Source organism: Pleurodeles waltl, chromosome 10 (assembly GCF_031143425.1).
Source record: "Pleurodeles waltl isolate 20211129_DDA chromosome 10, aPleWal1.hap1.20221129, whole genome shotgun sequence".
NCBI lineage: Eukaryota > Metazoa > Chordata > Amphibia > Caudata > Salamandridae > Pleurodeles > Pleurodeles waltl.
The window spans coordinates 241,784,315-241,799,762 of record NC_090449.1 but is presented as its reverse complement, the minus strand read 5'-3'; the positions used below and the strand labels follow the sequence as shown (position 1 = coordinate 241,799,762).

The following is a 15,448-nucleotide window of genomic DNA, read 5'->3' as shown; positions in this document are numbered from 1 at the left end:
ACATAAATGAGTGGAAAGGGTGGATTATATAGGGAAATACATCTGTTGCTACAATAGGACATTCAACAACTTAATTAATAAAGCATGCCTGTTGTGGTTTGCTCACTGAAAGTTAATGACGAATGCAGAGAAAACTACCTAAAAAGGCTTGCAAGGCAGATAAATCATGCTGGCAAGAGTACGTCATATGACAAGCGTCAAACTACTTGGTGGAAAAAATCCAGGATCAACCAACATATTCCAAAACTCTCTCAGTGTTCTGTTTCCCAATCGCACGGTGCAGCTTCTTTTTACATTGCTGGGAGTCCGCCCACGCGAGCGTGAGGTTTCTCCTCTTCTGGGCACAGAGGGTCAGCGACTCCGACAAACAAATTCAGGCCTTCTGAGAGCAGTCTGCTCTCCATTTCTATTTGCTTTCTCGCGCGCAACCGGAGATTCCGATCTTGAATCGGATTTCAGTTGTGTACTGCTCACGAATTAGGCAAACTTTTCTACTGCTCCTGGAATGCCCGATGGGGTGCAAAAACGTTTAAGGCCTTGCCTAGGAGGATAATACAGTTGCTCCCTCCACATATTATTGGGCCCTATTGAGACAGTGTCTAGGACTTTCAGGTGAGTTTTTTCTGCCTTTATTGGACCTGTAGGGGCTTTTCCTCCCCCATTGAACTTCTGTGCTCCTGCCATGGCTTATTTTGCTGAGGAGGATGAATACTATCAGAAAAAGGTGGAAGGACCCTTCCCAGAACAGATGGAGGAAAGTTTGGTACAGGCCCTTGGCCACCATGTACAAGACTCAGTTAATCAAGCTTTAATTAAAAGCTTTGAAACCCTTTACAGTAGCCTTGGTCAGATATGGGCAAAGAGAGTTGATGGGACCTCCACCCTCTGGGTCAAGGATTAGAGAGCCTCAATCTGAGGAAGGTGGTTTTAATCCCAGCGCATCCTTGGCTCGTTTTCCTCTGTAGAAGTTATTTCTCAGGTGGCAAGTGCAGTCCTTAAGGATCACGAATATGATCCTGGTTTCGCTGCCGCTTCTGATATTTTTCCACCGCCATCAGGTTCACGCAAAGAACTGTTGCAGTCTTCGGATTCGCATTCAGATTCGGAGTTCTCTGAACTCCAGCAATCAGGTAAGCGCAAAAGTAAATCCCCTCATACTCCAGATTAGATGGTTTCTCAATAGAATTTACTGTTTGACCTGAGAACATCATTTACCTTTGCTCTACAGAATGGGTTCCATGCGTGGAAGTGGCCCACCATGTGCAGGATAGACTGCGCAGACATTTCGATTAAGAGGTGCGCAGCACCTTGTGTTCCGAGTGTCTTCGTCCCTCTCTGTTGGGAAGGTGGCTGACACTCCAGAGGTTGACCCCAGTGTGGCTACCTTCTTGAAGAAGTTCACGAAAGACCCCAAGAAAGGACTCAATCGTGCCTGGAAGGGCTGTCAGGACAAAATGTTATATCTTTCGGGCCCCATTACAAAAATTCTGGAATTAGCAGTCCAAGCTAAAGAGAACAATACACCTTTGGATCCAGAGGCTGTTCTTGAATGGGCGCAGAGAGCCACCTGTCTCATGGAAAATGTGAACTGTGCCATGTCCACAGAGCACAGAAAATCCTTTATGTGCATCGACCCCAAATTGGCAGAGCTAGCTCCTACTGAACCAGGTTCCCAGGCTAATGGACTCCTCTTCAGAGACAAATTTGTTAAGGACCTGGGTAAATATGTATCCACCTTTACAGCGCTAGATAAGGCCCAATCTTCAAGAAACGGATGTTCAGTGGTGGCTTTTTTACCAGGGCCAGGCACAGTTGAGGTTGTGCGCCAGGCTGGGGCTTTCAACAGACCTCCTCCAACTACGTCCCTAGAGGCCACGGTTCCTACCAGTCCTCTGCAGGATTTTATCCATCCAGAGCCAGAAGAGGTCATGGTCATGGTTTTAGAGGAAAGGGGTCGGAGCGCAAGCAAGACTCCTCCACCTCAGGTGAGAATTATTCCCTTTTCAGAGGTAATCCTTGAGTGGTGATTGGAGAATCATGTTCAAGCATGGGGTCATATTACGCAAGATCCCTGGGTTCTGCAAACGGTACAGGGTTTCAGACTGGAATTTTATTCCACCCCAGTTCAACATCATCCTCCTCTTCCTCTCCTTTTTTCCCCCCCAAACAGAGTGCGCTTTTATAAACATATAAATCGAGGATCTTCTTCACAAAAAGGCAATAGTCCGCTCAACACCAGACCCAAACGGTTTTATCAGTACTATTTTCCTCATGCAAAACAAGGGAGGAGGTTTTCAACTAGTACCAAAAACTTGAAAGATTTCAATTCCTTGATAGTCTATCGCCATTTCAAGATGGAAGGTATCCATTTGTTACAAGATCTGCTGCAAGAAGGAGATTGGTTAGTACGCCTGGATCTCAAAGACACCTATTTAGCGGTGCCAATTTTCAGTCCGCACTGACGCTTTCTGCAGTTTCTTTGGTGGCACCAGTGGCACGAATTCAGTGTTCTCCCCTTTGGCCTATCTTCCGACCCTTGGTGTTTCACCAAGTTACTACACCCCAAAGCGCAATTCCTTCGAGAAGGAGGCGTTCGCTTCATCATCTATCTCGACGATATGCTAATCGTGGCCCAGTCCAAGGAGTTAGCCTTACTCCATCTGACCTGGGCGATTCAACTCCTCCAGGATTTGGGATCTTTGATCAACTGCAGGAAGTCAGAAACACTCTCCATGCGATGTATAGAATAGGGTTTCAGGTGGATTCTGTACAGGCCCAACTCAAGTTACCGTTGGCAAAATAGCCCTCGATCAGAAGAGAGTTACGGAAAGCCCTTGCCTCTCCGACTATATCCTTACGGATTTGGGCCCCATTGGTGGGGCTTCTGGCTTCGTCAATTCAGGTGATTTTTCAAGGTCCGTTACATTATCAGGATCGTCAACGTCTAAAGATTCTGCATCTCCGCAAAGGTCTGGCTTATACGGAACAGATTCCGTTATCGGAGGAAGCCAAAATGGAGATCATCTGGTGGCTGAACCATATGGAAGCCTGGATCGGCAGGACCATTTTTGCGTCCTTGTCAGAGATTGTGATAGAATCTGATGCCATTTAGTGGGGCTGGGGAGCTCGTTGTGGCTCGGTGGAGACAGGAGGAGTGTGGTCCTCTGAGGAATTGAGTCTTCACATCAATTGCTTGGAGTTGCTAGCAGGAGCCTTCGCGATTCACTCGCTCTCCACCTGCAAAGCCTGTTGTTGCATTCTGCTTCGAATGGACAACATCTCAGCAGTGAGATATATTAATCGACTGGACGGGAACAGGTCTCGCATGCTGGCAGAGATCGCCAAGGAGTTTTGGCATTATGGTCTACGGGACCAGATTCATGTGACAGCGGAGTACATTCCAGGTCACTCCAATGTGGTGGCGGATTGGAACTCTTATTTTCTTAGAGACGGCAGCGACTGGAAGCTTCACCAGTCAATTTTTCCAAATCTTACGCAGAGACGGGGTCTCTGCTCAATAGATCTTTTTGCATCACGCCTCAACTCCTAACTACCTCATTTTTTCAGTTGGAAGCCGGATCCCTTAGCAATGGGCTCAGATGGCTTCCTTCAGAGCTAGTCTTGAAATCTTCTTTATGCTTCCCCCCCCCCCCCCCATTCTCAATGATTCAGAGAGTCCTTGCTCAGGTCAAAAGTCCGAGATCATTTTAGTGACATCTCTCTGGAAAGCTCAAGCTTGGTTTCCAGTTGCGATGTCCCTATCATGTGCACCCCCAGTTTTTCTTCCATTGTTCCAGTCGTTGCTTCTGGACCCCTTGGGTCTTCCCCATCCTCTAGTAATGCAAGGGCAATTGAACTTCATGGCTTGGCGACTTTCCAGAGATGTTGGCAAATGCCGGGAGTTTCGGGAGAAGCTATGTTCTTTCTATCTCAGTCATGGGCTCCCACCACCAATAAGCGTTATGAAGTCTCCTGGAGGAGATGGGTGGGTTGGTGCAGTGGACGGAGTATTGATCCCTTGGGGGCCCAGATTTCCAGGATTTCTAATTCTCTTGGAATTGGCAACTCAAGGTCTTACCTACGGAACTGTTAATTTCAGATCTGCAATTTCAGCAGGTCATCCGCATGTGGATGGTAAGCCTGTTGGAGAACACCCTTTGATTTCTAAAATCCTTCGGCGTATTTGAATGGTTAATCCTCCTCAAACACGATATTCGGTCCTATGGGGCGTGGATGTTGTCCTTCGTTTTATCAGGTCTTGGCCGTCCAATGATTTGTCACGTTAGCAGTTATCTGCCAAGCTTACGGTTCTTTTGTGTCTAATCTTGTGTAGACCTGTATCGGATGTGAGAGCACTGGACTTGACAGGTAGAGTATTTACTCCCTCTGGAGTTTCATTCACAATCTCTAGACGTACTAAAACTTCAACTAAATGTATTAAATGTATTTCGTATCCTGCTTTTCCCCATAATCAGAAGTTGTGGGTTGTGCAATGTTTGAAGGCTTACGAAAATTCTACGTGGGAATGTCGGGGGTAAACTGATGATTTCTCTGCAAAAACCTTATGGTCCCATGTCAGTAGCTACTTTAGCTAGATGGGTTAAATGGCTTTTGGGGGGAGGCTGTAATAGACACTTCTATTTTTGGCACTCACTCGGTTCGGGGAGCTATAGCATCTAAGTCTCTTGGGGCTGGTTCTAGATTGTAAGATATCATGGCAGTGGCAGATTGGTCTTCAGACAGTACATTTAAGGTGTTTTATCATGAGCCTATTGTTGATATAGCTACAACAGTGGTGGAACGGCTTTAAACTACCATAATCCGAAGCCTCCGGTCCGGACATAGAATAAAAAAATAAAAAAAATCTAGCTATTGCGTCAAGAATTTTCAATTCTATTAAGGACACGGAGGTGAGGATTATCCCACCCTTATATTGAACACTGTGATTGTATTAAAAGTTAAATATAAATGATTTATGTTATGATGAGATGTTTATATTTATCAAAGCTTTTTACCGCCCCCCCCCCCTCCCTTATGATTCAGTCATTTCCAAATGGTATTATTAGTAGTTTTCCTTAGGTGCAGGTAATAAAGGCGAGTGATACTTCGAAAAGAGGATGATTCAAGCTTGTGTCGCCATCGATTGTTGGACAGGATGTTCCGCTGCAAGTTGATGAAAGTTATGGAGAAATGGTCATCTGACGCAAAGAAAGAGGAAGGACTTTTGTTTTTTGGTGACTCTTATAGTGAGGGGCTAACCTGGGATTGGTCAGGCCAGACTACAGGTGTTCATGGGAGTTGTAGTTTATTCTTTCTCTGTAAACTCATTGGCTGCTGTTTTGATTGACAGCAAAGATAGAGAAGCATAATCCTCACCTCCGTGTCCTTAATAGAATTGAAAATTATTGACGCGATAGCTAGAAAAAAATGTATTGCCCATCAACACACTAGCTAATTCTAACATTAAAACTGCTCACTACGGAATATTTGAGACCACAGATGATGGTGTGTGAGGTCTGAAGTTCAAAATTACTCCTTTGCTAGCATAAGTAGTTCTTTATTGTCATCTCAAACTGAATGAAGCTATAACAAATTTCAGCATCATACGCATACTCTTGTTATCTGCTGGTAATTTCTTAGGCGTTTCAGGTCACTTACAAGCCACTTCCGAGCAATGCTGTGTTAATTTCAGGGCTGGTGCACAGTTTTGATTGCCAACCCACAAAGCAGACTGACTAGAGCATACTGAAGCACTAGACATTAAGTAAACCAGAAAGAAAAACCAATTCAGATTCTGTCACCATATTTTTGTAGTTTACATTGAAAGAACTGAGTTCTTGTGATTCAACGCCATCGTTTTGGTTCAAGGTAACATACAGTTATAACACTCTCCCTTGTCAAACATATCTTAAATTAGATATTGTGGTACAGTAATGTAAAAGTAAAATGTTTTCTGATGCAGAACACACCTGCATCTTGGTTACATCTCAAGCAGGAGATACAAAGCACTCCTGAGAAGAAAAAAAAAAAAAAAAAAAAACTTACAATGATCTCTTTGTAATAAATGTTATTTCCACATATCAAGGTTATTTGTAAACAGGTACAAACAAAAAGTTCGAGCAACACTTATGTTGCATGAAACAATTCATTTTTTTCAAATGAATATACATTTTTCCCTGTTGATACGTTTACCTGCATATCATCTAATGTAACTTACCCCCGCCCTCAACCAAAGACATTCACGTCTCACTCAATGAAGTACTTCAGGCAACGTTTTTATCACGTAAGTGAAAATGATTTCAAAGTGCTTTCGTGACCTTGTACTCCAGAGCTACATATGTAAACCACTCTAAAGCCTGGCGGCAAGTTGATGGAAACACGTTTGCAGTCTACACACGTGAAACTGGAACTTCAATATCACAGGCCGTGTATCCCAAAACTTTAAAGGTAGGAATAAAGGGGTGTCAAAAAGTACAAATTAAAAGATGCGGCATTTGGTGCAATCCTTCAACATCACGAACACTCACAGAAGCGTCTCAAAATGCAGTAAAATAAATAATTCTACGTTGAAGGCGATACATGGCTACATTCCAAAATCCCGAGTATGGTATAATCTATTTGCAACTCACCGTGCAGACAGCTAGAAAATTAATGGGTTAGAATGTCACAAGTACCATAAAATCAAACATAAAACTGACACTTATTTTACATAATTGTAGACTACGTGCACAGATCCATGAAATGTCCCAACAGCAAAACAAAAATCAAAATCATAATTCAGCTCATGAACAGAGGAAATGTAAATATAAACCAACTGTCAGATTAACGTTTTATGAAAGCATAATGCCAGGTCACAGCAATAATTTTGGAGACTAAAAGATGAATGTGTGTTTGCGGCGAGTTTTCGTAAAACCGAAAAAACATACAGACTGAGAAGGGTCCTCTCATGGATCGCATTACTTTCATCTGGAGCCCTGTACAGGCAAAACACAACAATCTGCCCTGTCAACGGTGCATTTGATGGCTAATGCGCCCCATTTGGGACGAGGCTTTGGCATATGCACTTTATCATTATCTACCGAATCAGTGAATTATTTTTAGTTACCAATTCCACGATTTGCAAAATATGCAAATATGAAGAATTAAAAAAAAAAAAAAAAAAAAAAAAAAAAAAGGGGGGGGGCTCATGGTCATAAACAGGGAAAGGAATGTTTATCAACACCTGTGACAGCGCAAGAGCAGACATGAAAAGAATAAGGCTGCCATTGTCAAATCCACTTCCATTTTTTTTATTATTTTTTTTATACCCGACTGTAACGAGAATGAAGGGGAATGAAAGCTTCTTTATACCAAGATGTCCAACAGAGTTAAAAATGCCAAAAGAAGCGGGAAAACGATTAAGAAAGCCTACGGTTATCGGTAAGAACAATAACCACATTAATTAATTTAGGAAGGGGTAGTTAACGCTTGGTTTAGGTAAAGAGGCCACAAAACAAAAACCTTTGACGACTAAGAGCTTAAGAATGTATTTTTTAAATGTATTGTCACGGCAGGGGTGAGTGCGGGGTGAATAAAGTACAGTTTAACAACAGTGAGACTAAGGCGTTTCAAAAGGCTCTCGCAGCGCGAGTTGTGGGTGGAGGGGCCGAGCTTCAAGGGGTCCCATCAGCAGAATAGGTAGGTAGTGTGTCGGAGCCACCCACACCCCCTTTATGAACTTTGAAAGGGGGTGGGTTGGGGGCTCAAGTTTCGTTACGCCACTAAAGTGGGAGACCGATAATTCAAGATTATGTTTAGTAGCAGGATTGTAAGAGGGGACAATGCATATATTTATGTGCCCTGAATGACTGAAATCCCTTTCAAAAGAAACAACAAGTATAATAAATTAAAATTAAGCATTGGATGGCAGAGCATTGATACTATTGTGAAAACAGACAGACAATTACAACATCATATCAGGCAGGGAATCTAGGTTAATAAAAGATCTGTACAGCTGCCTTCTATTTCTAGCATTCCTGCCATCAATGACTGTTCATCTATTATACTCTCTAATAGCATTCATTGCATTTCAACAACAAGCATTTGCAATGCAATGGGTCCCGCACTTGCTTGACTTAGAGCCATCGGTGTTGTAAATTCATAACTGGACTTTTCTTGCCACATAAATTGGTCAACTCTGCCCCATAATTTGGTCTCTTACTAACACTTAATATTCCAGTAGCCCTGCATATAACTAAAGCACTTCCATTTACCTTTGTCCTCTATCTGCAGCCAAAAATGAAAATGATGCCATTTATCATCCAATTCAAATCTGCCATGCTAATTCCAATAGAATACCACTGTCACCACCCCACCATCAGAGTGAATGGCTGGCTAACAATTCCCAAAACAAGACAGCCACAGAGGTGTAACAAGAGAAATAAACTAGAAGGGTCACCTAAACATATCTAGAGTGTTCAAACAGTCACGGTGCAATAAGGATGTTAAATTGGCCTGAATTATGGGCATAACTGCAATAGAGAGAGCATAAAACATATACAATTATGATATAAACCTCATAAAAACCTTTATCAGAAAAATGTTTGGCAGTAGACTGTAATGCTCAGAACAGCCCCTAGAGGACACCACAATGAAAACAGCATTTGTAAGAAACATGGCCATGTTACTATATAGTTATCCCCTAGAGCAGTGGCTCCGAACCTGTGGTCCGCGGACCCCCAGGGGTTTGTGACACATTCCCAGAGGGTATGCAGGCCTGGGCTGGGAGGAAGGCACTTCTCCAGCTGGGGCCTCTGACAAACACGTGCATGTGTGTTTTCATATTTACTACTTCCTTTGTTGAGCAGTTTTAAATGCACTGCAAAGCTCCTTGTACTGCAAAAATAAAAGGGTCAAGCTAACTCAAGTAATTAATGTATCTGCTGGAGAGAGATAGGAGTTTTGTGCAGTAGCAGTTTTGACTCAAAGGTAGCGCAGATAGTTAACATGCCTGCTGCAAAGAATGTGTATCATGCAAAAAACAGTATTTTATATGCATGGCACAGTAGGTTACTGCTTTTGTCACAAAAATTATTTTGTTACTGTGCAGTTCATAATCATAGTCTAGCACAGTGAGCTGTGAACTGCCATTAAAGAGCTGCATGCAAGCCACATGGCACAAATTAGAAAGTTGTTTTTTTCCTAGTCTTTCATTTTCCTTATGCTGCTAAAAAAAAAAGGTTTGCTTGTGTAGAAATATTTTCCTATTGCTAACGTCATCACTAATCACTAATCACTGTGATGTGTTCTGAACCCTAAGTTTGTGCTTCCCTGGACCAAGCACTCTTAGAAAATGCCTACCAGTGTGGATGACGTGAATCCTACACCTTGTAGTCCCCTGTAAAGTGCCCTGACACCCTACAGCGGTATGAGAAGTGCTATAAAAGAAATGAAGTACATGTGACAGAGAAGCTAGGGAGAGGTGAGAGGCACTTATGGTTTACTTCCTTTCCCCTTCACTAATTTATGTGAAAAAGCTTTCTCAGATCTTGCATACCTAAAAAATAAAAAATAAATAAATAAAAAAAAACAACAAAAAAAAAAAAAAAAACGCTCCAGAAATGTAGAATCTGACCCGAGGATTCACCTTTCCTAAATAAAACCAAACATTGAAAAGGTAGTTGCCGAGATGCAGCGCCAACCTTCCCAATAAAATGTTTAAATTTTTGCATATTTTTTCAATATAAAAGAATTTTATCTTTAGTAATTTGAGTATTTGTTTGGTGTGTACTTGTGATATTTGTTTGCAAATTAGTGTTTTAATGTTTGAAAATTAAATCGTACAAATTGCTGGGGGTCCCCAGCTTCCAGTAATGATTCATTGGGGGCCCTCAGGAGTCAAAAGGTTGGGAACCACTGCCCTAGAGACTCTAGCAAAACCATGTGAAAGGAAAATGTTAATGGAAAATGACAAAGTAATGCAGTGTAACCACATATTTATCCTTTAGAGGGCATAGTGCATTACATATTTCAGGGCTAGCAGGCCTACTGCATAAATATCACAAACAAGACCCTTAAAACACAAACTACTCTCAGCCATGAGAGGTTAAAAAGACACCAAATGGAGAAAGGGGTTATTATTTTGGGGTCTCCACTAACCTACTGTGGGGACCCATAGATCTAGATAGAAAGAGCAGGTTGCGGTGAATGTTTTGAAGGTGGCCCCATTGTCCTGGGACCACCACAGACTGAGTTATGACCAAAACATTTTTGTAGAAGAACGCCATGCAAAGCATTATGGGACGACCAAGTGCAGCAAATATTGTAGTATGTCGTCTGTAATGCTCAGAACAGCCCCTAGGACACCACAATAAAAATATAATCTTTAAGAAACACGTTCATGTTACCAAATAACCAGCCCCTAAAACGTATAACCACATGAAAATAGAATGGTATAAAGTAATGTAGTTCGACCATATATTTAGCCCCTAGAGGGTGTCGTGTCTTACACGTTTTCAGGCCTAGCAGGTGTACTGCAATACTGAGGCCCTTAAAACACAAAACTACTGTAAAATAAAAGTTACAGTCATAAGAGAAGTTAAAGAGGGACTGAATGGTGGTAAAGGTTATTATTTTGGGGGCCCTGCTAATATGGTGTGGGGACTCAGGGACAACCTATACAAAAGTGAGTCATGCTGAACATTTTGATGGTGGTCCCATTGTCCTAGAACCACCAAAGTCTGAGTTAGGGGCAAAAATCTTTTGAAAAAGAATGCTTACAAACCATCATGGGACAACTTTTCCTGAGTGCAGTGAATTAGTAGCATTGGCTCTCCCGCTGTGCCGGGGAAACCGTGTTGCAGATTTCTGTGCCTTTTAGTAAAGCATTTATCAACTATAAGTGTTTTTGGGAAAACTATAGAGTTTGAAGGGGGAGTAGAAGAAATGACTGATTAGGCAACGGTGTGAACAATGTGACCACCACTCCAATACCGCCGATGGAGTTTGCGCTGCTCATGCTGTGAGGGCCATGGCATACGAAGGAGAGACAAAAGAAGAAAAAAAAAAAAAGTTCAACCACGCTGAAGTATACTGGCAATCGTGAAATTATCCGTGTAACAGAACCAGTCTGCAAAACTGTAACAAAACCGCCCCAAGGCGGGACAAACAAAGACACCCATGACACTCACCAATGACATCTAGGGATTTTTGAAAGGCTAGCCCACGAACAAGTGAAAGTGACGGGCTTGAGGTGAGCGTGGTTAAAAGCCCACAATACTTACAGCAGGTCAAAGCGTTTGCGCTCGACCTAAAAATGACAGTAGCTTATGCTTATAAAAGATTCAAACGTGTCAACAGTTGGGTTCTGTTCTTATTCTTTCAAGAATAATTAAATACAATTCAGAAGGCAAATATGTACTATTCATTGCAAAACTATGGTGTACAACCTAGCTTTTGGTTTCTTACACATGCCCAACCATGCATTACACACAGTAAGCCTTTGCAAGTATAGCGATCCATTAAAAAGGTCTCCTTTTCTAAAGGTCAAATAAGGAGATACCGCAAAGCAGAGCTAAGTGTCTGACAAGGATCAAACTGCTATCACAGGCATCCAATAAACCTAAGTGCACAGTATGAACAAGTGATTAATAAACATAACTTCTTAGGAACAGAATGCAGAAGGATGATTGAGAACATGCATGTAATGTAGTTTTATGGAGGGTATGGTAACTCCACTGACGCTAGGACAGATTGGTAAACCTGCGACACTGAGTAAGACAGGGATAGATCAGATAAGGAAGGTTTTGGGTTTAGCTCTAAAACTAAAGTGAAGAGGATTGGGCAGAGAGTTCTAGAGTTCAGCAGCCAGACAGGGGAAGCCCTTGCCTTTTCTCCTGGCATCATGACAGAAAGGGCAATGACCGCTTTGAGGAAGTGGAACAAAGGTTGCAGGAAAGAAGATAAGGTCTAAACGTATATTATGGTCCTCGGTTGTGCAAAGCTTTGTGAATGAGACCTAGGTACCTTAAAAGAGGACAGTTTATTGATACGGAGCCAAAGGACCTGTTTAAGGGGAGAAGAAATCACATGAGCGTAAAGAGAGGCTCAGAATTAATCAAGCAGCTATGTTCTTTTTCATTCTCGCAATTGGGGAATTCATTCTCATACACACTTAAAATGACACTCAAAACAATCAAGCTTCTTTAAAATAGAAATGTTCTATTTATACTGAAATTGAATGATCTTTAAATGAATGTAAATAAACTATAAAGTTAAAGACACTAATCTTGTGAGTGAGATCCGTTAGGGTGGGAAATATGTTCATATACCCATGCTCATTTTGATCAGAACAGATGGATAAACAGCAGAGAGAGAGAGCGAGAGAGAGAGAGAGAGAAATGAACCGTTAAGGAAACTCAACATGCGACTTTTTATGCTTAGCCGTTTTCCTTCAATATCCAAGACTGGCAATTGACCGAACATCAAAAAGCCTTCAATAACCAATTACTTTAATTATGCATCAAAGCAGAAATGAAACAACAACTAATGTGTTACTGATGCAAATATTGCCTACATTCCCAACAACTCCGTGCGCCTGGGACAAGCGATTATCTTGCCTTTTCTAAATAAAGGAGGATAAGGAGATCAGAGGTCATTTACAAAATCCTTAGTAACTGTCCATTTTAGAACCATCTCAGTGATTTCACCTTCCAATAAACATATGAAGTCTTTCAGGGATCCATTAAGAGTAATCAAAAATCTTAAAACATAATGTTAGACACGTCACCGTAAACTTCTACATAAGGCAAGATGGAGTAGACAAAGCAAAGTCAGTTATATTCAATCCAAACCCTATTTGATATGTGGCACTATACGAACAACCAAAGATAAAACAGCTGTTTAGTTTCTGGTTTTGACTCTTTCAATAGACGCAGCCAAGCCTAATACGGTCAAACCTAATCACGGATCGAATTCAAATTTTCTTCCTGGATGCCTATAATTCTACAAATAACATGCTATTTGAAGCAGTCACTAACTGAACTAACATCAGAACCTCATCCATCATGGACACTCTGGGTAAAAAGTATCTCTTTATGTGGCAGCTAGAATGCACTCAGTCATTAGGTAGATCACACATACCTTGCACTTTCACACAGTACGCGGTTGCCTGATGAATATTTTAGTCCGCAAATATAATTTTTAGATTTAAAAAAATATATATAATAATCACACGCACATATCACCAAAGAAATCTCAAACCTACAGGCAGTTAAAGAAAGGTCTATAGCTTTACTCAATCCACCTTAAACGAGATAATCTAAAACCTTTACTCAGGTACGCTCATCGTCAAGGTTTGTACAAAGAACATGGTACAAATTTATGAAAAGGATCACACTAGACCTATAATTCAATTTCTTTAAAAACAGAATGCAAGAAAGTTTTAACACATCAGTATAAACATGCCACATGATCATGTGATACTGTAAATTAATAGCTATGATTGTCGTTCTCAAATAAGTTTGCAATGCCAGCTCAACTAATTCTGCCAATGTGTTTTTATGTTCTTTTAGACCTTAGTAATCCACGTCTATTCTAGGACTTCTCTATATTTACACTTTTCTCGGCCTCTTGTTCCAAACGACTTGTCTATCAAGCCTCTAAGAATGATTCTATGCCTCTACATAACAAAACATTGGACGCATACCTTGATATTACGAATTTAGCGAGATGTTAAAATGGTGAACCATGTATGGTTCTTTTCTACACTACAGACTATACAAGATATATTTTCCTTTGTATAAAAAGTGCGCTTGGGGTCTGTGTTCGCGCAACACACAGAAAAAAAAATAAATACTTAACGACCTAGCCCGTTAATAGGTCGACAGCCTTAAATAACAGTTACAGAACATTAAATAAACACTAAAAGACCAAAGACTACATTCATGCCCTATCATCTCACAACCCCATCGTCCCACTCTTCAACAGCGAAACAAGTTAGAGTCGCAAAATGACTGAGAGCTGCGAAAGAGAAGCCACTCACTTGTTAACGGAAGCACTTAAACAACACACATTGAGCCTTGTTCCGGCCCCAGTGCTTAAGCCCCTCCAAGCACAAACACACCTTCGACTCAGTCTCGACTAACTGTGGACCAGTGTAAATAAGTCGCAAACCCCGAAAACCGCTGCTCTGGTGACCCTCACCTCAAAGGCAGAGGGCAATACACTTTCACGCATACGTTGGTTACTGAATCCCTTTAATGTCACATTAAACAATATTCAAACCGCCCATACCGACGCTGCCCTCTACTCGGCGACCACTAACACCTCCCACCGCCCCTAAACACCAATCGGTATTTTTCAAGCCCTCTTAAACTTGATGCCAGTGTCTATTTACGCCTAGGCAGGCTTTTACTAAAAATTACAGTACCACCACACTCACTACTATGTAAACCATCGCACACAGGCATATGGGCGACTTTCTATAGCACACCCAAGGTCCTTCATAACTATGTGGATTTGAGCTTCCCCTATTCAAAGCATATTCTAAATGTATACTCAATATTTACTGCACGCCCAACAGCATCATATCCCGTTATCCAATCACACTATGTGGTGAAGGCATCCCGGCCCGTAAGGCTGCTCCCTTCTGTTTTATTTGCCCGTGCATACACTTAGATGCCACGGTGACTTGCCGTATAATTCTTGCCACAGAGACCCTTATAGTCACCCCAAATGTAGATAATTCTTCACCGCCGCCCTAGCCTATAAGTCTCCCTCCTCACCCGCAGACTCGCCGGTGTTTATCCAGTCGGGGTTGGCGATGCTCGCGATGGCGAAGATGTCGGCGGCCAGAAAGAGACATCCTGAGATGATGGTCAGTTTATCCATATCTCGCTCACCGCGGCCTCAGGTCGCCCCGCCACCGCCGCCAGTGGGCCTCAGAGCGGGGAGCAAGCAGCGCCGGAGGGGGGCGTCCCCTCCACGGGCCGCTTACGGTAGCCAGCAGCCGAAAGCTGGCCGGAGAGCGCCGGGACGCCGTGCCGGAAGTACAAGTCCTGCTCCAGGGCTTCCCGGAAGTACACCACCCCGCTGTCCGTTCTCACTAGTGTTATGGGTTTTCGGCGCTAGAAAAAGAAGAGGGACGCAGCCCTCTGTTCCAGGTCCAAACAAAAGCATGCCCTAGCCCCTAAGCGGAAAGACCGAAGCAATCCCCACCTACAAACGAGAAGAAACGGCTAACAAAGTGAGAGATATATTAAGTAGCTAGCTTAACGCTTCTAAAGTAATACAAATATCGAAGCAGAACACTCAGGCTATCCAACTTCATGCGAGAGTAGCTTATCGTGATCACGCATTAGCTTTCCATTTCGTAATTTGCAGTTCTGATAATAATAAAGGAAACGCGGAACTACAAATCCCAGAATACAAACCAGAAAACTAAACTCGAGCTGCTCACCAAGAACCTGGG

The 15,448-nt window shown here is 42.3% G+C and overlaps 1 protein-coding gene across 1 annotated transcript in view; it reads right to left on the bottom strand.

Moving 5' to 3' along the window:
- Positions 1-15,143, bottom strand: part of MOSMO (modulator of smoothened) — a 114,426-nt gene extending 99,283 nt beyond the window's left edge. Inside the window, exon 1 of the mRNA XM_069210292.1 lies at positions 14,763-15,143. Coding sequence (XP_069066393.1) covers positions 14,763-14,868 — 106 coding nt within the window. The 5' untranslated portion in view covers positions 14,869-15,143. The remainder of the gene's footprint in view (positions 1-14,762) is intronic.
- Positions 15,144-15,448: the final 305 nt, after the last annotated feature.